Source organism: Monodelphis domestica, chromosome 3 (genome assembly GCF_027887165.1).
Source record: "Monodelphis domestica isolate mMonDom1 chromosome 3, mMonDom1.pri, whole genome shotgun sequence".
Classification (NCBI taxonomy): Eukaryota; Metazoa; Chordata; class Mammalia; order Didelphimorphia; family Didelphidae; genus Monodelphis; species Monodelphis domestica.
This window is the reverse complement of record NC_077229.1, coordinates 491,508,650-491,533,813: the sequence shown is the minus strand read 5'-3', so window position 1 is coordinate 491,533,813 and position 25,164 is coordinate 491,508,650. Positions and strand designations below refer to the sequence as shown.

Genomic DNA, 25,164 nt, shown 5'->3' with positions numbered 1-25,164 from the left:
GAGGTGTTTGGATTGGAGGAATCAGTTATGGCTCCCACTCTTTTAACTGCCACAGTTTATGGCAGACAACCATTTTAATTATTACAGTTTATGGCGACCACGAAGGGACGAAAAGAGATCCTTGGAGATAGATCCTTTTGGAGGAGGCCCTTTGAAGATCTCTTGAGAAGAAGTCCCTTGGGAGGTTGACTCTGACTGGAACTCCCTCTGGGGAGACTCTGTTCCCAAGACATCCTTGCTTAAGACAAATCTTGTGGTGAGTGATAAAAAAGACTGACTGACTGATCTCTCTCTCTTAAGACTCAGGTCTAGGCCATGTTGGCTTAAGGCCCTTCATACTTATTTCCTTTTTCTCTCTTTCCTTTAATTACTCATTGTATTATTAATTAAAATCTCTATAAAACCCAGTTGACTTGGGTATATTGAATAATTGGGAATATTTTCCTGGCGACTACCTTATATATTTGATTTAGAAACCAAGACACTGTAGTGAAACATATTTTCTGCGGTCAAATTTACTCACCCTCTCTTATATCTACTATAATTTATATCTTCCACCATTTTAACTCACTACAGTTTATAACATCAACCATTTTAATTATAACACTACTCTTCTATCAACACGGCACTGGCTCAGGGTTACATGTCTGGTCTGAACCCATTCCTGCTGAGGCCACAGCTAAAATCAAGTACTGTAAGCAGCTCTAGATGTTCTCCTTTCTATTGGTCTCCAAGTATGACCTAGAAAAATGGAAGCAGGGCTAAGAGGATGTGAGTGGGGTTCCTTTGCCTTCTTTTGGGTTGCTGGTGTCCCAGACCGGTGATGGCAAACTCAAAGAGAAACACAGAGAGATGGTGACTTTGAAAACCATAAATGAACCTGGTTCTATTGTATTTTTACTGTCAAACTTTCCAAATTACATTTTAATCTGGGTCAAACTGTAACAGTTAAAATTATATTTTTATGAGGTTTGTTCAAGATTATTAGAAATAAATAAAATACAAAATAAGAAAGCACGTGCCTAGGAGGACTGAAAGCCCATTCAATTTCATTTACTCTACATCTTGAGAGACAGAAGCAGGAAGAGAGGGCGTAGGCGGTACAGACAGTTTAAATACCCCTTTTGCTCTCGGCAGTGAGGACCTCCGGTGAGATTTCAGGGAATTCTGGGAACTACCAAGGACTTCTGGGAATTGAAGTCTGAGGTTCAAATCTCCATTTTTACAGAGCCACATTCTTGAGAAGTTGGGGGATACACCCTGGGCTGCAGTCTTGACCCTTGTCAGAGACCTTGAAGACAGCTGGAGTTGTTTTATCTTTAGCACATAATTTTGGTTTTGCAGAGGTATGAGAAGCTGTAAGATCAGAGAAAATGCAGTCTTCCATCTTTTTGGCCATGTGTCCTAAAAGTGCCCTCAATGTGTGACACTCGGCGTGACTCATTTTTAATTCTATGGAGGAAGTCATAGTCCATGTTTTGCTGCCTTATAGCAACATTAACAAAATGTTAATAACACAAAGATGAGCCTTTGCTTTCATGGGCAGTTTCAGGTCAGAAAAAGAGCTTTTCAATTTCCTCCTATTCAACTGAAGGCCCTCTATTTGCACATCTGAACTGTTGGTCACAGATATAAATATTGATTGACTAAACTCTATGGGGAGTCCACCAAAATGCTACCAGTGAAAGTCTTTTGACCTCATATTCATTATTTTTAATAATTAAAATTATTTTAAAATAATATTTTAATTAAAAAATAAAATTAACATCCTTACCTTCCATTTTACAATCAATACTAAGTACTGGTTCCAAGGCAGAAAAGCAATAAGGGCTAAGCAGTGGGAGTTAAGTGACTTGCCCAGGGTCACATAGCTAGGAAGTAACTGAACTCAGGACCTTTCTCTAGGCCTGGCTCTCAATACACTGAGCCACCTAGTTGCCTCTAATTGTTTATATAGCTTAATTATCTTCGATTATGTCTTTCCTTTTTTTCTTTTACAATTAAGATTTTATTAGTTCTAGTTTGTCATCAGCACACACACTATGAACAATTTGTACATTTAAAAAAATGTTAGAAAAATCTAAAAATTATGTAGTTATCTTTTTCTAAATATTCCAGTGGCTTTCTTAGTTTAAATTGGGAAGAAATACTCCCCAAAAGAGGTTTTGAGTACCAGTATTCTGAATATGGATGAGGTATTAGGTTTTTTATAAAGGAAAGTTTCACTAATCCTGTATTTAATAAAACTCCACTCACACATTTTCCAGTTTTTCATAGCACATTAATAAAGTTCCTGGAAAACAAATTGATACTCCACTAACCAGATCCAATATGAGGGAGCAGTTGAATTTTGGAAATAATTGTACTGAAAGATGATACAGATTAAAATTCATGGTCACAACTCCAAATTTCCATCTGTGCTTCATTTAATCTAAAAATTACCTATTCAGGACAGTTAAGACTTTCCTAATCAACATTTTATTAATTTCTGATTGTTTAAAAAAAAAGTCTAACCAACAACCAGTGCATGATTTCAGCTCTTTAAATGAATAGGTCTCTAATAAAGCCACTGCAGACTGACTTATTCTTATCTAAATGTTTTTACACATTAATGTGATGACATGGAACTACCTGCTTCTTAAAAATGTTTCTAGTGACATTTAAAAAATGGAGAGGAGGCAGCTAGATGGCTCAGTGGATTGAGAGCCAAGCCTAGAGACAGGAGGCCCTAGGTTCAGATATGACCTTTAGGTTCAAATCTAGCTGTGTGACCCTGGGCAAGTCACTTAACCCCCATTGCCTAATCTTTACCGCTCTTCTGCCTCAGGGATTTAAAAAAAATCGACATATACAAAATAGTTGGTAAAAAACATTCCTCTGAATTGTACAAGAAGGAAAGTAACAGGGACAATTATTGATGTTACTTCAGGTTTGGTTTCTTTCTCTCCTCCTGAATCAGAGACTGGGCCCTTTTCATTTTGGGGGGGGGGGGGTCTTCATTTTTCACAAGGAAGTCACCTCCATTCTCTTGCTTGGTAATAACATCTGTTTGCTTCCCTTTTGCTACTTCCCACCCCCCCTTTTTGTGAACTTTTTGGTCCTCAGCTTTATCCCTACCTACTGTTTTTTTGGCTTAGGCTCAACCTTTACAAGGATGGGGATGGCTGAAATCTTGTCTTTCTTTTGGGTTCTTCACCTATTTTCCCTTCCGCAGTTGATCTTCCTCTTCAGCATCCTGCTGTGACTGTATATAAGCTTCTTCTCAGACACAGTGGCATGAGCATCTGGGTGGGGCATGGGGTTGGAGTGCAGGGCAGGGCAAATGTCAAGAGCACTTCTCTTTCCAAACAGGAATCCTCGGTCTAGATGTTCTTCCTCCAGCCACTTGAGCTTCTAGGACCACCTTACAGACACTTGGACCAAATTGTTTTCCTTCTATGACTGCCTCCCTTTTGCATTTTGTTGATGCAAGTTTTTAGATTCCTTTATTTTAAAATTTGTTTGTTATATTAAAATTCCCAGGTAACTCCTCCCCTTGCCTTCCAACACTAGACATCATTTGACAAAATACTTGTAAATATAACTTTGTCTTGGTCTATTTATCAGTTCTTTCTCTAGGGGTGGACATAGACATTATTCTTTAAACAATATTTCTGATGCTGTATATAATGTTCTCTTTGTTCTGCTTGTTTCACTTTTCACAATTTCATGTTGATCCTTCCATGTTTTTAAAAAAAATTTGCTCATTATTTCTTACAGTACAGTAGTATTCCATCATAATCATATGCAACGACTTGTTTAGCCATTTCCCAATTGATGGACATTGTCTCCTCTAGTTCTTTGCCATCACAAAGAGAGCTGCTATATTTTAGAATATAGGGGGTCCTTTTCTATTTTTCCTCGATTACCTTAAGGAAATGAACTTAACAGCAGTACTGCTGGGTCAAAAAAGTAATGTATTTTAAAACTCTTTGGGCATAATTTCATATTATTTTCTAAAATGGTTAAACCAATTTACATTCCACCAACATTCTATTAGTGTACCATTTTTCCCTCTCCCTCTCAACGTTTGTAATTTTGCCCTTTTATCATTTTAACCAATCTGAGATACCTCAGAGTTGTTTTGATTTGCATTTCTCTAATCAATAATGATTTGGAGCATTTTTTTATATAGTTATACATAGCTTTGGTTTCTTTAATCCAAAAACTCTCTCTTCATCTCTTTTTGGCCATTTTATCAATTCTGGAGCTACTTAAAAAAACTGATATTTACAAAATAGTTGATAAAAACATTCCTCTGAATTGCACAAGAAGGGAGGTAATAGGAACAATTGTTAAAACATGTAAGATGTTACTCAGGTTTGGTTTCTCTTTTTCTTGCTACTGAATAAGAGACAGGGAATGGCTCATATTTATATTATATATACATATTTTATATATATATGTATGCATATATATATATATAACTTATAAATCTTTACCTTCTGTCCTTTCTAAGCCAGAAGAATAGTAAGGCCTAGGCAACTGGGGTTAAATCACTTGCCCAGGATCACAGAGCCAGGAAGTGTCTGAGGCCAGATGTGATGAATGTCTTTTACATTTGATCAAGTTCTCTATACATTTTAGACTTTATCTCATGTAGTTGCCTCATTGTTACTCTAATTAAGAATTCATCAACCTCTTATACATAGCTCTGAAAGGTACCTGATCTGCTCCTCTTCTGTTTTTTTAAATAATACTTTTAAAAAATATTCAGGTCACATAATGAAATATGGTTGATGCTGGTCTATACCTAATTTCTGCCCGACTACTTTTCCAGTTTCCCCAGGAATTCTTTGTCAAATAGGGACTCTTTCCTAGGTTATTTGTTTTTGGATTTCTCAAGTGTGTGGTTGAGAGGTACTTTTAAATGTTGCAGAATATAGAAAATCTCAGATGTTTATTATTGGAGTATGATTTTAGGATGCTGTCAAGAATATTCTTCCCACAACACGTTACAAAGGGCTTTGGAAAATATATATAGCCTTTGAATTCTTAAAATATCTCCTAATTTTATAGTTTATGAAAACAGTTTTTAGAAATATATCAAATCAAGAAATAATTAATAACGAGAAATGGCAAGTAAGGTTGTCTTAATCCCAGAAAATATTAATTTATCATGTCCATAATAAAAATGGTACATCAGCGTGGGCAGCTAGGTGATTCAGTGGATTAAGAGTCAGGCCCAGAGATGGGAGATCCTGGGTTCAAATCTGGCCTCAGACACTTTCTAGCTGTGACCCTGGGCAAGTCACTTAACCCCCATTGCCTATCTCTTACTGCTCTTCTGCTTTGGAAATAATACACAGAACTGATTCCAAGTCAGAAGGTAAGGGTTAAAAAAAAAAAGTACACCAGAAAAAGCAGAAATTGAAAATAAGATTGATTAGACAAAGATTCCCAAGGCAAAGTTGGTTTTTTTCCTCTTTTCTCCCCCTTCCCTCACTTCCTTTTCTGGCAATTGAAGTTTATTTTATCTGCTTGACATGTAGAGGACATGAAATTCACAATGTTGAGACATTCTTCTGATTGAGATATTTATTGCTTGTTTCTCAAACTGGCTGGAAACTAAGATGCCACATTCTGCAAAGTTCAGTAATGTGCAGCTCCACTTAGCAACAACAACAAAAAAAATGTAAAACATTTAGAATTTCAATTACTAAATTGAATTTGAGTAGGTTATATTTTAAACTATATACAGTCATGAAAACTGTATGAGAATACAAACATTTTATATGCTTAGACAATAATTTTCAACATGTAAAGGGCAGTAAAACTTAGATATATTTCAAATTTCCCCCAATTCTGAATTTTACAAAAACAAAAATGGGAGAAGGAAGGAGGAAAATCACATTTTAATAATGACTTCAAAATTTGTTTCTCTGACCATAGGTGCATGGCAAAGCCTTGAAGATAAAAAAAAAAACAGAAATTTGAGAGGAAGTCATATGAACAGACTCCAACGTGTAAGTCTTTTGGGGAGTTGTTCTGTACCATATGTGAAAACTACAGCCATTTTAAGTTTATAGAACCCTCAAGGCAGGTAAAATGCTTCACCTAAAGAATACCACTCATCAGAAGTGGACCCTGCCTGGGCTCCTTTACTGTAGCAGTTGGTAGAATCTAGTGGAAACAAAAGGAGATTACAAATTAAGCCCAACTCTAATTTCCAAAACCCCTGGACCCCAGTGCCTTAGAAACTGATTAATTTAGTAGGCCTACAAGGAACTTATCAAGTGAAGTCTGTTTGGTTCTTTCTCTTATCTTTAAGAATTTATCTATTCCTTTTTATCTGCCACATCCCCATAACCTCTCATAGGCCTAGAAAGTCTAAAAGGTATCCATGTTAGCTCTGCCTTGTAACATTTCCTCCTCTCTGTATGCAGTACTTTAAAGGTGCCTCCTACCAGAACCGTTTCTCATTTCCTCTTTCCTAAATCATAAAGACCTCTCTTCTTGGTAGATACAGGAGCAAATAGTTGTACTAATTTAGCAGAAAGGGGGTGGCTCCTCCAACAGTTTCACAGCACAGAAGCTGATACAAAAGTAGAATGGAAGGCAAAGAAACACAGATATAACATGCAGAGCAGTGACACCTACATTCAGAAAGCAGGACTGCAGTCTTCCAAATGTTTCAGAGGCATTTGCTGCTAAAAATCCTCATTTTTGAACAATAATGCTTTTCTTATAGTCCTATTGCCACAAGTGGCATAATTTCTTTAAACATATGGTCCAATGAATCACACCATTTAATGTTACAATTGTTTTTATTGAGTGTAAGAACATACTCCATAAATATTTTGATTTTGAGGCCTTTATTTTGTAGTCCATTTTTCACTGGAAATCAGATTTACCTGGCACAAACTCCATTGCCAGCAATGGACTTATCAAAAAGACAAATGCCAGGATATTAAATATTTCAATACTGTATTCAGCTGTTTACATCTGGACACCTTACAGTTTCCAAACATACCAAATGTAAATGGTTAATATGCTGTACAAATCAACACATTCTTCATAGAAGAAAATAGGAAAATGCTAATTTACTACAACCTGTTCATTATCTTTTCAATAATGTTACTTAGGTTATCTCATGGATAATAATATTCCCACACAACTAGTCATATTTTTTCAACAGCCTATCTAGTTTCTCATAGGACAGTGAGAGAAGCATGTAGCCAAAATGATTTCTGTGAAGTCAGAGATGCCCCTTTTTTACTTTGTGATTCATAACTATGACTACATGGAGATGAAGACAAGTGTATATTTTTAAAGAGCCATTTACATTTGTATGGTTTTTGCTTCCCTTTTAAATTACAAAGAAAATGAAATATTGTGAATGAGGAAATGCCATGTAAAAAACAAGGTAATTTTCCTAGTTAGGTGGTCTTTTAAAGGAAAGAAGAATTCATTAATCTATGTTTGCATTCAATTATTCACATCTGTGCTCAGTGAACTTCATTTAACTCAGTGAAACTTATGGCAACTTAACTCACTGATTAGTTTAAAATAAGGTGTTTTTTTGTTTTTTAAAGATGAAAATGTGACCAACATAACTAAATAGTTCATAGCTAACCAAATTTTATTACATGTCTCTGAATCCTGAGAGGGTAAACTGTTATTTCATTCCCTCACACATACATATTTGAAAAATAAAAATCCCACAAAAAATCAAAATCTAAACATTTAAAAACTCTGAATTTCTTTGTTCTATGATTGACCTTCACTCTGCAGTCTCTTTTACCCAAGGCATGACTCCTGGCGCATCTTTTTGTAGTTTAACTTCTGGGAAGTTTCCAGCAAATCTTTCTCTTGCTTTGTCCCAATTCTTTTTGTTTTTATTTTGGAAGAGCTGAACATCTTCAAGTGAAGATGGTTTGCCTGTCCCCAAGCCTGCATGTGTCTGTCTCAGCTGAAGCTGGATCTGTTTAAAAAATTGAATAATTTTATGTAAGAGCCACCATATAATTCTAAATTAATTGAAGTTCTCTTTTTACCTTAGCCCTTGAATTGGAATTCTGATTTAAGACTGAAACAACAAACTCTCAAACATATCAAAAACATATAATAAAAGGTCACATCAATATGCATGGAATTTCATATCATTTTTCTGCATTATGCCTCATCATGAAATCAGGATATACTACTACTTTCCAAAGCAACTGCCTAATTTCATCCTGAGATGTTTCAAAATGTTATTCCCACAGTCTGACTAAAAGAAGAAGCACTAGCCATGTATCAAATCCTTACCTGGCCTTCAACTAAAATATTCAGCTGCTGGGCTATCTGCTATTTTCAATAACATAAGAGAAATTCTACAATAGGAACCTTAAGCAGAAGATGCTTGTTTCATTTTCTTAAGGACTGAGGGTAGACCACAATCTGGGGAAAAGTGAGGAAACTAAAGTTATAAATGCATCGAAATGTCACTCATCACTTCAAAACAAAACAAAACAAAACCCTTATCTTCCATCTTATAATCAATACTATGTTTTGGTTCTGAGACAGAAGAGTGGTAAGGGTGAGGTGGCAGGGGTTAAGTGACTTGCTCAGGATCACACAACCAGTAAATCTTTAGGGCCAGAAGTGAACTCAGGACCTCCCATCTCAAGCAGTCATGAGCCGCCTAGCTGCCCCTTAACTCACTCAACATTTAGGGTATCAAGTGATTTTTATGGAATATGTGATCAGGAGAAAGGTCTAGAAAGGTCAAGTGTTACGGATCTTGGACAAAGTCATGCAATTAATAAATAGCAAAACTAGGATTCAAATAAGGGTGTATTCTATATTTAGCATCCACATTACTACACTGCTATTCATTATCCTATGTTTTCCACTGCCCTCTCTACATAATAAACAGAATTTGCTTATTTATGACCTAAGGGATTCAGCTTAAAAAAAAAAAAAGACCTATGTTTTATTTAAGGCCTTTCCTAACTAGGACAGTGGATACATATAATGGAAAGGCACTTAAGTGCTATATGTTAATCGCTGAGTTAGGTACTAAGGGTACAAACAGAAAACAAGTTCTTGCTCTCAAGGAGCTCACATTTTGTTTATGGAAGGCACTTATTTATACATAGTTTAGAACACCGTAGGGTGCCAAGGCAGGCCAAATTCCAATGGTTGAAGTTCTGGCAGGTAAGAGCTAGGTAGAGTCCAGTAATCTACCATATTAATGAAAGGATTGTGGTTGGTTACTCTTGGATCATCAAAGTGATGTTAGTAGGCATGTTCCCAATGAATAGATTGTTGAGATATGGGCAAAGGATTGGAATGAAGGAAGGTTCTGGGTTATTCCACTGAAGGATGGAGGGAGAGGTGGGGGAGAAAGGGTAGAATGGGGGAGGGAGAGGGTTGGTTTGCCACTGTCCTGTTCCTGACAGTTCCTTTGGCAGCCAGTTGGCATTTAGGTGGCAGTGGGTAGGTCGGGGTAGGGGAGAGGGTTAATAAATTAGTAGCTGAATATGGGCCCTCTAAAAATAGCTCATAATATTATAGGAGTTTGAAGTGATTTCTTCTTAACTTAGGAAAGTTATATAAGTCAAAGATTTTAACCCTTTTTGTGTCACGGACTCCCTTCTGGTGGGCTGGTGAAATCTATGGGTTCTTTCTCAGAAGTTTTAAAAATGAATTAAATACATAGGATTACAAAGGAAATCAGTTACACTGAAGTTTGGGTATAAAGAAACCGATTAAGAACCTCTGTTTGAAATAGCAGTCTGAGATTTGAGTGTTTGAATGTTCAGGATTTGGCATACCATAGGCAATCAATTGAAAACTCAAAATTGAGGCTTGCTATGACTTGATGAAATAATATTTGCTATTCCAATTTTATATCAAGAATTCCTTTAAAACAATTTTCTTCAAAGAAAGGTTTTACTTGTAAGTAAATTAGGGCTGGAAAATAGAAGACTTACTGGAGTTTTCATTCCTCCACCATCCTTTCCTAGACCTTCTCCTTTTTTCCAACCCATCTTCTCCAACATCTTCCGACCTTTGTTGTTGTCATTGATTTCACTTTAAGGAAAATAAAAACATTACCCGATATATAAAAGAGAATTTAAAACATTTCTGAATAATAATTTTCCCTTGATTTCCATGACATTGTACTCTCCTGCTCTGCCCCTCTGCCTTATATGCAGGTGTTCCCTCAAGGTTATCAATGGTTATCTTTTTTTTCTATAATTTCACTTGATAAACTCATTGTTGTCAAGCTTTTTATCTGTAGATGAATCCAAAATGTTATCTCTCCCTCCAATCTCTTTCCTGAATTCCATACTCATGTTTTCAATTACCTATTAGATATATCCACTTGGGTTTTCCACAAACATCTCCAACTTACCATTTCAAAGATCCACCTTATCTTTCATCAGTACCTGTTCTTATTTCTGTTAAAAACACCAAGATCCTCTGAGATCCTATGCTTCATCACCCTAGGCTCTTTGACCCTACTCTTTTTCTGCCTAGAACAATCCATCACTTGCAAAATCCTATTTCCATCTCTGACCAATCTTTAATTTTTTTTCCTAACTGATACTACCTCACTGCCCCAAGAATTCAATACTCCTTTAAAGTGTTCCCCTATTTTCAGTCTATCTTAAATAACTCTGTCAGATTAATCTTCCTACAGCACAAATCTGATCATGTCACTACATGATTAAAAGCCTCAGTGATTTTCCATTACCTAGCTGTTGCTTTTTAAAAAATTCCTATTTAGAAACTTCTTTTATTTCCTTGCATGAAACCTCTACTCTAGTCAGTATAGTTGCCCAGAAGCAGGCCTTAATGTCACTTCTTAGTCATTTACAGATCAGGTTGCTCTACTCCATAATCCATTCTTCTCAACTTTTTTCTACCAGAATTTTCTGATACTTCCTTTAGGAGCTTTTTAATTTATCTTCCCTGGTCACTTTTTCCATTAAAAAAAAAAAAAACAACACTTTATTTCCCTCTAAAATTCTTTTTTTTTTTAAACTGCAGGGGAAGCAGAGTCAAGATGGCAGCTTAGACACAGCAAAAGCCCAGACCTCTAAAACTCTTCTACACCAATCAAAAACAAAGTGGAACAAAGTGGTTCGAGGGGACAGAAAACAAATCTAACAACAGGATAGAGCTGGGGAACCCTCCTGCTGTATTCAACTTAAAAGTTACTCCATAAAAAGGCTGAATTCTTGAATTCTTGGGTTCAAGGGAAGGGAAGGAAGGTCCCAGGAACCCTCCCCACCTATAGTGCTGAGTCTCCAGTGTTTGCTGGAAACTCTGGGTGGACAAGGACGCTAGTTTGGAAGGAGTGCCTTGCTGACACAGCTGTGCCAGGCTCAGGGCATTGAACACAGGCATCAAGAATGCAACTGGAGGAGAAGTACAGAGAGGGCAGTCGAGTTGCAGCCAAAATACTCCATCTTGCCCCCCATCCCTTTTTGCTCTCCAGGTTTTAACCTCAGGGCACATCCAGTGCTGCAGATCAACTACACACTGGCTTAATCTTATGAATAGGGCAGATAAGAAGCCTTCAGAAGGCAGGGAAGCTCAAGCTCCAACACTCCTCCCCCGTAAGACTACGCTGAGACTATCTGTAAGAATCCAACTGATTGCAATCCCAGGAGAAAAGTTGGAACCACAGCTCCTTTCACCTACACCTTCAGCTTCTGCTACCAGCTGGGGAAGATCTGACCTTAGGGCCCACCATAAATCAAACCTAGTCAATTAGCAAAGCAGTGAAGAAGCCCTTTCAGGACAGAACAGCTGAATCCAACAGATCTATCAAATAACCAGAGGAGCAAGATTACAGCCAATTATGGGGGAAAAGAAGGAAAAAATATGAGTAAACAACAGAAAAAGAAAAAAGAAATTACAATCAACAGCATCTATCCAGGTAATAAACAAAGAGCAAACAGAAGAGAGGAGGACCAAGTAAAATCAAGTAAAAACACAGAAAGTCCAGCGAATTGGACACAGACTTTTGGAAGAACTCAAAATACAATTAAAAAAAAATTAAGAGAGGCTGAAGACAATTGGGGAAAAAAAACTTAAAAAGAAAAATAAGTCATCCGAATACAGAAAATCGTGTCTTGAAAGCCAAAATGAACCAGCTTGAAAGAGGTAAAGAAGATGAAAGATGACCTAAAAGAAAATCAGACCAGAAGGAGGATGACCAAAAAGCCAGGGATGAAATTCAGTCTTTAAAAATTAGAATCTAACAACTAGTAGCAAATGACTTTACAAGTTAGCAAGAATCTATAAAACAAAATCAAAAGAATGAAAAATTTGAAGAAAATATGAAACACCTCATTGACATAACATCAGATCTTCAAAACAGATACAGGAGAGACAATTTAAGAATCACTGGACTATTGGAAGATCATGACAAAAGAAAAATCCTGGACATCATCCTACAGGAAATTATCCAAGAAAACTGCCCCAACATTCATAAGCAAGAGGGAAAAGTGGAGATTGAAAGAATCCACAGATCACCTCCTATTTTTACTTCCCAATTGACAATGCCCAGGAATGTTATAGCCAAATTCAAGAACTACCAGATCAAGATAAAAATGTTACAAGCTGCTAAGAAGTCATTTAGATACTATGAAAGGACAGGTAGGATAACACAGGATCTACATCTGCATCTACACTGAAGGGCATGGAACATGATATTCCAGAAAGCAAGGGAAATAGGACTACAACGAAGAATCAACTATCCAGCAAAACTGACTATATTCTTGCAGAGGAAAGTATGGCCATTTAATAAAATAGAAGACTTCCAAGCATTCATAAAGAAAAGACTGGCCTTAAACAGAATATTTGATGCCCAAACACAGACCTCAAGAGAATCACCAAAAGGTAATTAGGAAAGGGAGCAAAAGAATCTAAAAACTTTTTTAAAGGGATCTAATAAACTCAAATGATTTGTATTCCTATAAGAAAAGATGATATTGGTAACTCTTAAAAACTGTTATTATCAACTGGGTAGCTAGAAGAATTATACTTAGAGGGAACAGTGACAAATTGTATAGGATGAAATGTCAATATATATGTATGCATAAATACATATAGAACTAGAGGTAAAAAAAGAGGTTCATACTAAGAGAAATGGGAACAGAGACAAAATGGGGTAATTTATATTTCATAAAGAAGTGCATGGCAGGAGCAGGGAGAGAACATCAATACATTGGAAGAGTAAAGAGGTTGGAGACAGGAAATACTTAATTCTTATATGCATTAAAATTGACTCAGAAGAGGAAAGAACAATCAGATTCATTGGGCAGAGAACTGATTCGTGCTCTATAGAGAAGTCGAAGGATAACAAACGGATTGGTGGGGAGGGAAGCAATACAAGGGAGGGAGAGTGTGTGACCCTAAAGAAAAATAAGAGGGGAATAAGAAGGAGGGGGGGGGGTAGAAAGGGAAGTAAAATAAGGGTAGGAATTAGGGAGACTGAAGAAAAGCAAAATACTGATATAGAAGGAAAAATAAAAGAAGAAAGGGCTGGACTAGGAGAGGAAATCAAAATGTTGGGGAATACACAGGTGGTAATCATAACTCTGAATATGAATAGGATGAACTCACCCATAAAACAGAGGCAAATAGCACAGTGGATCAGAAAGAAAAATCCTAATATATGTTGTTTACAAGAAACACACATGAGGCAGATAGGCATACACAGGGTAAAGGTAAAGGCTGGAGCAAAATCTATTGGGCATAAACTGAGAAAAAGAAGGCAGAAGTCTCAATCATGATATCTGACAAAGCCAAAGTAAAAATAGATCTAGTTAAAAGAGATAGGGAAGATAATTACATCCTGATAAAAGGCAGTACAGACAATGAGGAAATAATAGTACCCAATATGTATGCACTAAACGGTATAGCATCCAAATTTCTAAAGGAGAAACTAGAAGAGCTCCAGGATGAAATAAGATACTAAAACTATACTAGTGGGAGACCTGGACTTTCCTCTTTCAGATGCAGATAAATCAAAAAATAAACAAGAAAGAGGTAAGAAATGTGAATGAAATCTTAGAAAAATTAGAGTTAATAGATATGTAGAGAAAAATAAATAGGGACAAAAAGGAATACACCTTTTTTTCAGCAGCACATGTTACATTTACAAAGACTGACCATGTAGTAGGTCATAAAAACATGGCAAAAAAAGTACAAAAGAACAGAAATAATAAATGCAACTATCTCAGACCACAGTGCAGTGAAAATACTAATTAATAAGGGTACATGGAGAGGCAAATAAAAAAATCAATTGGAAATTAAATAATATGGTTCTCCAGAATTGGTTAAAGAACAAAATCATAAAAACAATTAATCATTTCATTGAAGAGAATGACAATAATGAGACATCCTATCAAATTCTATGGGATATAGCCAAAGCAGTACTCAGGGGAAAATTTATATCCTTGAGTGCATATATTAACAAATTAGGGAGGACAGAGATCAATGAATTGGAAATGCAAATCAAAAAACTATAAAGTGAACAAATTAAAAATCCCCAGATGAAAACTAAATTAGAGATCCTAAAAATTAAAGGATAAATTAATAAAATTGAAAGTAAAAGAACTATTGAATTAATAAATAAGAATAGAAGTTGGTACTTTGAAAAATAAAATAAAGTACTGGTCAATCTAATAAAAAAAAAGGAAAGAAGAAAACCAAATTGACAGTATCCAAGATGAAAAGGAAGACCTCACTTCCAATGAAAAGGAAATCAAGGCAATAATTAAAAATTATTTTGCCCAATTATAAAGCAATAAATATGGTAATCTAGGTGATATGCATGAATATTTACAAAAATATAAATTGCCTAGATAAGCAGAAGAAGAAATAGAATACTTAAATAATCCCATATCAGAAAAATAAACTGAACAAGTCATCGAAGAACTACCTAAGAAAAAATTCCCAGGACCAGATAGATTCACAAATGAATTCTATCAAACATTCAGAGAAGAACTTATCCCAATACTATACAAACTATATGACAGAATGACACAAATATAGTACTGATTCCAAAGCCAGGTAGATCAAAAACAGAGAAAGAAAACTATAGACCAATCTCCTTAATGAACATAGATGCAAAAATCTTAAAAAGACTCCAGCAAGTGATCATGAGGGTTTTTCATTATGATCAGGTGGAATTTATACCAGGAATGTAAGGATGGTTCAATATTAGGAAAACCATTCACATAATTGACCATATCAACAAGCAAACCAACAAAAATCACATAATTATCTCAATAGTTGACAAAATACAACACTCATTCCTATTGAAAACACTAGAACGTATAGGAATAGAATGGCCTTTCCTAAAAATAATAAACAGTATATATCTAAAACCATCAGCTAACATCATCTGCAATGGGGATAAACTAGATGCATTCCCAATAAGATCAGGAGTGAAACAAGGATGCCCATTATCACCTCTATTATTTAACATTGTACTAGAAACACTAGCAGTAGCAATCAGAGAAGAAAAAGAAATTGAATGCATTAAAATAGGCAAGGAGGAGACCAAGTTATCGCTCTTTGCAGATGACATGATGGTCTACTTAAAAAATCCTAGAGAATCAACTAAAAAGCTAGTGGAAATAATCAACAACTTTAGCAAAGTTGCAGGATACAAAATAAACCCACATAAATCATCAGCATTACTATATATTTTCAAAACATCATGGCAGCAAGCATCAGAAAGAGAAATTCCACTTAAAATCACCCTACACAATATAAAATTCTTGGGAATCTATCTCCCGAGACAAACACAGGAACTATATGAACACAACTACAAAACACTTTCCACACAGTTACTACTAGATCTAAATAATTGGAAAAACATTAACTGTTCATGGGTAGGATGAGCTAACATAATAAAAATGAGAATCCTACCCAAATTAATTTACTTATTCAGTGCCATACCTATCAAACTACCAAGAAATGTTTTTAGTGAATTAGAAAAAACAATAATAAAGTTTATTTGGAAGAACAAAAGACCAAGAATATTAAGGAAAACTGTACAATAAAACAGAAGTCATCAAAATAATAGGTTAAAAGACAGAGGGGAAGATCAGCGGAATAGACTTAGGATAAGTGACCTCAGCAAGACAGTCTATGATAAACCCAAAGATCACAGATTTGGGACAAAAATCCACTATTTGACAAAAAATGCTGGGAAAATTGGAAAACAATATGGGAGAGATTAGCTTTAGATCAATATCTTACTCTCTACACCAAGATAAACTCAGAATGGGTGAATGACTTGAATATAAAGAAGGAAACTATAATTAGGTGAACACAGAATAGTACACTTGTCAGATCTTTGGGAAAGGAAAGATTTTAAGACCAAGGAAGAATATGAAAAAATTACAAAATGCAAAATAAATAATTTTGATTATATTATATTAAATTTAAAAGGTTTTGTACAAACAAAACCAATGCAAACAAAATTAGAAGGGAAACAACAAATTGGGGAAAAAAATCTTTATAACAAAAACCTGACATATGTCTAATTACTCAAATTTATAAGGAGCTAAATCAATTGTTCAAAAAATCAAACCATTCCCCAATCAATAAATAGGCAAGGGACATGAATAGGCAATTTTCAGATAAAGAAATCAAAACCATTAATAAGCACATGAAAAATTGTTCTAAATCTCTTATAATCAGAGAAATGCAAATCAAAACAACTCTGAGGTATTACCTCACACCTAGCAGATTGGCTAACATGACAACAACGGAAAGTTACTGGAGGTGATATGGCAAAATTGGGACACTAATGCACTGACGGTGGAGCTGTGAATTGATCCAGTCATTCTGGCAATTTGGAACTATGCACAAAAGGCTTTAAAAGACTGTCTGCCCTTTGATCCAGCCATAGCACTATTGGGTTTATACCCCAAAGAGATCATAAGGAAAAAGACTTTGTACAAAAATACTTATATTCTCAGTCTTGGTGGTGGCAAAAAAATTGGAAAATGAGGGGATGCCCTTCAATTGGTGAATGGCTGAACAAATTGTGGTATATGTTGGTGATGGAATACTATTGTGCTGAAATGGATAATGAACTAGAGGAATTCCATGTAAACTGGAATGACCTCCAGGAATTGATGCAGAGTGAAAGGAGCAGAACCAAGAGAACATTATACACAAAGACTGATACACTGTGGCACAACTGAATGTAATGGATTTCTCTACTAGTAGTAATGCAATGATCCAGGACAATTTTGAGGGACTTATGAGAAAGAACACTATCGACATTCAGAGAAAGGGCTGTGGGAGTAGAAACACAGAAGAAAAACAATTCTTTATCACATGGGTAAATGGGGATATGATTGGGGATGTAGACTCTAAATGATCACCCTAGTGCAAATATCAATAATATGGAAATAGGTCTTGATCAATGACACATGTAAAACCCAGTGGAATTGTGCATTGGCTATAGGAGTAGGGTGGGGGGAGAGAAAGAACATGAATCTCATAACCATGTAAAAATATTCTAAAATAATTAATTAAATAAAATTCTCCAAATTAAAGGTTAAAAAATTCTTTTTAAATGTATGTTCTTACAATAATACAATTGTTTCAAAACTCTTAAGTTATAGAAATATATTGGTTTTTAGGTTTAAAAAAAACTTTCTGAAGTTTCAAATAGATCAAAACAGAAATATAATCATACAAGTATATGATGCTTAGAGAGGAGTACATTGGTGTGCTCTCTAATAACATTAATTTCCAACAATACATTTTAAGAAACTTTGTTATTGTTTTTGAAAAATTTCATTTTGTAAAATTGAGGTCCTCTTTCCATTCCCCACACCATAGAAAGTATCATCTGGCAAAATAGATTATTTTTTTTGTGTTCCTACTTCTCAGTTCAATCTCTCGAGGTGAACATTCACAAATTATTCTTCAAATATTAAGTCTACAGTGATATATAGTGATCTCTTGGGTCTACTCATTTCCCTCTTTCTTATCTCATGTGGTTCTTTCTATGTTTTAAATAAATTAATCTGCTCACTGTTTCTTAAGGTTGCAATAGAATTCCAATCCAATCATGTACCACAATTTGTTTAAGCATTCCTCAATTGATGGACACCTTGTTGATTTTCACTTCTTTACCACCACAAAGAGTTGCTATAACTATTTTGGAACATATATGTTCTTTTGCTTTTTCCTTGACATCCTTGGGAAATAGAACTGGTGATACTCTTTTGGTTTTGCTGGGTCTAAGGATATAGAGTTCTTTAGCTTTCTGGAATACTCAGGTTCTTAATGTGACATATTAGATCCTCTACAATCTGGCTCTTTTCTATCCTAGTTTTTATACTATTTCTTTTCACAATCTCTATGCTCTTGGAAAACTAGACTACTTTTTGTTCAAAAATGTCTTGGTACTTTGCAAATCTATACATTTGCTCACACTGTTCCGTATGTCCCTATTTAAGGATACCTTTCTCCAACATCACCTATTAAAACCCAACCATAAAGACTGAGCTAAAATGCTATCTCCATGAAGTTTTCCTTGATTTCCTTTTAAGGGGTATTGTGATAAAAAACAAACAAACAAAAAAAAAAACATGAGGGGTGGGAGTCTTAGGTGGCTAAATGATAGTCTCAGTCCTGGAGCTGGGAGGACATGGGTTCAAATCTGAGCTCAGACATTTCCTTGCTGGGTGACCCTGAGCAAGACCCTGTAAAAATGGAGACTTGAATCCAGGACTTCAATCCCCAGAAGTCCTTGCTCCACTTCCCCAGAATGCTTTGTAATCTCACTGAATTCTCACTTGGGCCGAGAGCAAATTATTATTTAAAGGGTCTCTGCCTACGGCGGGGTCTTTTCTCTTTTTCTCCTACTTCTGCTTCAGAGCAGACGGGTCTTTTCATCATGTAGGTGAGGTTGAATTGGGCCTCTCGGCCACCTAGACAGGTGCTTTCTTATTTTGTATTTTCTGTATATTTTAATCTTCAATAAACCTCTAAAAATATAATACCTCTAGCAGAGAGAAACTAATTTTTACCTTGCCTCAGTTTCCCTAAATTTTAATCTTTACACCCCTCCCAGTTTGCCTATCCCTTGCCCTTGCCTAACCCTCATTTGCCTAGTCCTTGTCCTTTTGTTTTAGGATTAGGATTTTTTAAAGAGTAAAGAAAAAGCACTAGATTTAGAGTCAGAAGACCTCAGTTCAAATTCTGTCTTTAGTGAAGACCACCTACATGATAATGGACAAGTAAAATGATTCCCTCATTTTCAATTTCCTCATCTCTAAAAAATTAGGGCTTTGACTTCAATGATCTTTAAGGTTTCTTCTTCCTTTAAATCCTATGATGCTGTACCATCCTTGGAACAGTAACCTTCTCTTAAGACACTTATCAACTTCTTTTCTATGGAAGTAGTTTGTGTAAATGCCTTATCATATTAAATCAAACTCCTAAAGAGTGGAGATTGTTTTATTTCTCTATCTTCCCTGAAACTTCATACAGTGTTTTTTCACATATGATGGAGCTTCCTCTTGTGTTCCTTCTGCCTTCTGACACTCTGAGAAACGTGGCTGCTACCAAAAGAAAATGTATCTCTAGCCATTTTCTTTTCCTGTCTTTCTTGTACCTTCTCATGTGTTGGCAAATTCATTCCCCAATGCTACTTCTAGACCTTATTCTGCCACCATAATCTAGCAATCTCTTCTTTGGAGGAGATAATCATCTAAATGCAGATTCTGGGGGTCATTAGTGCCCAACATCAGGAGTTTAGTGACTGGTTCACAGAGTACTTGGGAAATTCAAGATTCATGTGTTCCCTCGGATATCTTGACTTTCAGTTTCTTAACCTCCTCAATTCTCCCAACCTACTTTTCTACTTTATCACAGCTATACATTTGATCTTTCCATCACCCATAGCCATAATTGAAAATTCTGAAATTCTTTTAACCAACCAAAATCTCTTATCATTCCATTTCTATGCCTCTTTCTTCCCCAGAGGGAAGAGATTCTTATTATGATCTCTATCCCCTCTACTCCTTGGTAATCTTTCAGTTTATCACCCATATTCTGGCTTACTTTCTTCTCTGCCCTATCTTGACTTGAGAGTGATTAGTTCAAAGTTACACTTCCTTTACTCTCAAATTCCTTAACCACTTAATGCCACTATGAAACCCAAAACCTGGTTTATCCTTACAATCTGCTTTCCACTTTTACTCATATATAACTGAAAAGTATTGAAGGAAGTCAGGGAACTATGATGACTGGATATACTACAAATGTATGTCATCTAGTCTCAACCGAGCCCTCATTTTAACAAGTAAAACACTTTTACTCTTCCCTAGTTGATTCTCTATTGGGCTCTGCAACATCTGCTTCAAATAAAATTTCTTTCTTTTCCTAAGCTTTCCACACAACTTCTCACTGTACCACCTCAAAAAAACTGTCTCAACCTTTACTGAGGTCCTGTGATATAAGCTTCATCTTTTTTTACCTTTTTCCATAGGCCAAAAATCCTGGATTTCAGTTCCATTCTTGCCTTCTTTAGTCCAGTCACTTTTAAAGAGAGTGTTTCTCAATAAGAATATTTGCTTGCTCTATATGCAGGATTTCTTTTTACTTCTGGTAGATTACCCTTATTATACTATTCCTCTCTAATAACTTTCAGCTCTTACTCCTTCCTTGCTGCCTATAAAGTCAAGTCTCAGCATCATTAAAAAAATGAAAAAGACAAAAACACCACATTTGACCATACCATCATTAGTGGTGCATTCACCCTTTTCATTTTCGATAGTAGTAATTTGGCTTGTTTCCTTTTTTAAAATCAAATTAACCAATGGTTTATGTATTTTCCCCCCATAAAACCAGCTTCTAGGTTTTTTATTAGTTCAGATTTCTTGCTTTCAATTTTATTAATCTCACCTCTGAGTTTCATGATTTCCAATTTAGTATTTAATTGGTGATTTTTAATTTGTTCTTTTTCTAGTTTTTTTATTTGCATGCTCAATTCATTAATCTATTCTTTCTCTAGTTTACTGATGCAAGTAATTAAGATATAAAATTTCCCCCAAGCACTGCCTTAGCTGTATCCCATAAATTTTGAAATGTTGTCTAGTTATAAATTGTCTAGTTTCCTACTGAATGGAAGTTGTCTAGTTAATAAAATTACTGATTTTTTTCATTAATTTGTCCTTTGACCCATTTATTCTTTAGGATTAAGTTACTGAGTTTCCAATGAATTCTTAATTTCTTTTTCATGAAGCTTTGTGGATTATCATTTTATTGCATTATGATCTGAAAAGAATGCATTCATTATTTCTGCTTTTCTGTATTTGATTGTAAGGTCTTTATGCCCTAATAAGGTCGATTTTTATGTAAGTGCCATGCACTACTGGGGGGTGCTGGGGGGGGAGGGGGAGAGAAGGTATTCTCTTCTATTTCCACTTGGCTTTCTCCTAAGTCTATCATGTCTACTTTTTCTAAAATTATATTCATCTCAGCTTCTTTTAAATTTATTTTTCAGTTAGTTTTATCTAATTCTGAAAGGAGAAAGTTGAGGTCCTCCACATAATTTTACTATCTATTTCCTCCTTTAATTCATTTAACCTTTCCTTTATAAAAATGGATGACCTACTACTTGGTGCATATGTGTTTAGTATTGATATTACTTCATTGTTTATGATATTTTTTTAGCAACACATAACTTCCTTCCTTATCTTTTTTAATTAGATCTAGTTAGCTTTTTCTGAGGTCATGACTGTCACACCTGCTTTATTTAGCTTCAGTTTAAGTATAACAGATTCTATACCAGCCCTTTCCTTTACTCTATGTGTCTCTGGGCTTCAAATATGTTTCTTGTAATCAGCATATTGTAGCATTCTAGTTTTTAATCCATTCTGCCATCTGCTTCCATTTTATGGGTGAGTTCATCCTATTCAAATTTACTGTTGATAATTAACTGTGTTAATTCCCTCCATTCTGTCTTTCCTCTATTTATTCTTCTCTCTTTTTCCTTTCACCTTGTCCCTTTGCACAAGTATTTTATTTCTGACCACTGTCTCCCCCAATCCATCTTCCATTCAATAGGAAATATGCTATTCCCTCTGAGCCAAATCTGATGAGGGTAAGATTCAAGTGTTGCCCCATCCCTATTTTCCCTTTCTAGTCATCCCATTTTATCTCTCCCTTCCTTCTTCTACCAATGCAATCTTTCCCTTTCTTTTTCTTTAATATCTTCCCATTATAAGCAATTCATATCCACACCCTCTATCTATGAAAATTCCTCCTACTTGTCCTAATACTGATAAAGATCATAAGAGTTATAAGTATGATCTTATCATATAATATACAGTTTTACAATTTAACCTGAGTCCTTACATTTTCTTTTTCTTTTCATGATTCTCTTGAACCTTCTGTTTGAATGTCCAATTAACTATGAAGCTCTGGTCCTTCCATTAGATATTTTTGAAAGTTCCCAATGTCATTAAATGTCCATTTTTACCCCTTGAAGTATCATGCTGAGTTTGCTGGAGAGGTAAATCCAGGTTGTAATCCTAGTTCCTTTGCTTTCCAGAATATATTTTAAGTATGGCAAGCCTTTAAAGTGGAAGCTGCTAAATCCAGTACAATCCTGATTGAGGCTCCATATCTCCAAAAGAATTGTTTCTTTTTGACAGATGGAAGTATTTTTTTCCCCCCTTGGTCTGGTAGCTCTGGAATTTGGCCAATATTTCTGAATTTTTTTCCTTTTATGATCTTTCAGGAAGTGACTGGTGGATTCTTTACATTTCTACTTCACCCTCTGGTTCTAGGATGTCAAATTTCTCTTAGCTTTATATCTAGGTTCATTTTTTGCTCTTGGTTTTCAGGAGACTGGTAATTCTTAAATTATTTCTCCACATTCTATTTTTCAGTTCAGTTGTTTTTCCAATGAGAAATTTCATATCTTCTTCTTTTGCTTGATTGTTTCTTGAAGCATTCAGTCATTATTTTTCCATCTGTCTAATTCTCATTTTTAAGGAATTATTTTCAATGAGCATATGTATCTCCTTTTCCATTTGTGTAGTTCTATTTTTTAAATACTTGTTTTCTTTAGTAGCTTTTGTGAACCTTCCTTTCCCTTTGGCCAATTCTACTTTTCTAGGATTTGTTTTCCTTGGCAAAGTTTTGGATATCTTTTCCCATTTTTTTATTTCCTTTACCAAGCTATTGATTCTTTTAAAAATGGTTTTCCTGCATTATTCTCATTTCCACCCCCCACCCCCAATTTTTCTTCTAATTCTCTTATTTGATCTAAAGTCTTTTGGGGGCTTGTTCATTATATATCTTTTGGGGTCTGAGACTAATTTACATTTTTCTTTGATGCTCCACATACAGCTATTTTGTTAATGCTATCCTCTTCTATGGTTGTATCTTGAACTTCCTTATCACCATAGTAACTATTTAAATTCAGATCCTTTTTTTTTGTTGTTGTTCATTTTTTCTCACTTTATTTTGTGATTTTTTTTTTAAATGATAAAGTTGAACTCTGTGAATTGGAAAGGTTGTTGTCCCACGTTTCTTATGCTGAAACTTGGGGCTTTGCTTCTGATTTGCATGAGACCCTATAATCTAGCTACTAGTTTACTCTAGAAGGGAGTCCCCCTTCTGACTTGCACTGATGGGAAACCTCAATGTGGGTTTATAGTGAGGTAAAGACTCACTGCTGACCAGCTCCTAGGAGTGAAGCCTCACTGCTGATTGGCCCCAGGGGTAGAACCTTAGTTCTAATTGGCCCTGAGAGTGAAGCCTGTAGGAGGCTTGCATCAGGTTGGGGGCCTTATTGCTTGGGGGGTAGGGGAGAAGGCCTCATGTGGCCTTCTGAGGTATGGTCTACCCTTGCTGCTGCCTACATAGACTTTGCTCCCCTCTTCTACTCAAGAGAGACAGGTCTCTTGTAATGGTCCTCCAGGAAGCTCTGGTACAGTGAAGTGGTTCCTGCCACCAAAGTTTTTTGTGAGGCTTTTTTTCAGTGCTGTTGGAAGGGGAATTTGGAAGGGCTAAGGAGGGTGGCTTCCTTAATCAGCCATCTTGACACCCCATTAAAAAAAAAAATATATATATATATATATAAAATAAATAACCTTTACCCTCTTTCTGTAACAAAAGAGCAGTAAGGGCTAGGCAGTGGGAGTTGTGACATGTCCAGGGCCACCCAGCTGGGAAATGTCTGAGACCAGAGTTAAATCCATGTCCTCCCAATTCCAGGCCTGGCACTCTATATTATGCTACTAGCTGCCCACAATGATATATATATTTTTAAACCCTTACCTTCTGTCTCAGAATCAATTGACTCCAAGGCAGAAGAGTGGTAAGGGATAGGCAATGGGGGTTAAGTGACTTGCCCAGGGTCACACAGCTGGGAAGTGTCTGAGGCCAGATTTGATTTGAATCCAGGACTTCCCATCTCTAGCCCTGGGCCCCCCCCACCCCCCCGATCTTTTAATACCCAAGTCAAATGACTTTTTGTAATCTTTAAATTTTGTGTAGCATTTGACACTATTGTCCACTCTTATATACTGCATACTCTTTCCTTTCTGGGTTCTCATGACACTATTATTTGATTTTTTAAAAAATTTTTATTTTTATAGGCAATGGGGGTTAAGTGACTTTTGTCCAGGATCACACAGCTAGAAAGTGTCTAAAGTCAGATTTGAACCTTACAACCTCCTGTCTCTAGACTTGGCTCTCTATTCACTGAGCCACCCAGCTGCCCCCAGACACTATTCTTTTAGTTCTCCTCTTGTTTGTTGCACTTCTCTGTTTTCTTTGCTGGATCATCATTGATATCATGTTCACTAACTGTGAGTGTACCTCATGGCTCTGCAGTAGGTTCTCTTTTCTCTCCAACCTCTCTCAGTGACTGCATTGGCTCCCAAGAATTTAATCATCACCTCTAGGAAAATGACTCGATAGTCTAAAGACCTAGCCCTAGAATGTCCCCCCACCCCCATTTTAATTCCATAACATCAGCTGCTTATTGAACATGTTCAACTTGACATCCCTCAAGTACCTCAAATTCAATATGTCTGGGGCAGAACTCTTTTTTCTACTTCAAAATCACTCATTTCATGAACTTTCTTATTTTTGTCCAAGGCATTACTATCCTTCTAGAAA

The 25,164-nt window shown here is 35.8% G+C and overlaps 1 protein-coding gene across 3 annotated transcripts in view; it reads right to left on the bottom strand.

The window, feature by feature from the left end:
• Nucleotides 1-6,787: 6,787 nt before the first annotated feature.
• Nucleotides 6,788-25,164, bottom strand: part of AGGF1 (angiogenic factor with G-patch and FHA domains 1) — a 76,761-nt gene continuing 58,384 nt past the window's right edge. For 2 of the 3 annotated variants that reach the window (XM_001367864.5, XM_056824787.1), the window contains exons 13-14: nt 9,960-10,059; nt 6,788-7,963 (exon numbers count right to left, since the gene is read on the bottom strand). In XM_001367864.5, the coding sequence (XP_001367901.1) occupies nt 7,763-7,963; nt 9,960-10,059 (301 nt within the window). In that variant the 3' untranslated portion in view covers nt 6,788-7,762. Of the gene's footprint in view, nt 7,964-8,289; nt 8,422-9,959; nt 10,060-25,164 lie in introns of all 3 variants that reach the window. The other variant, XR_008917929.1, reaches the window with a different exon arrangement.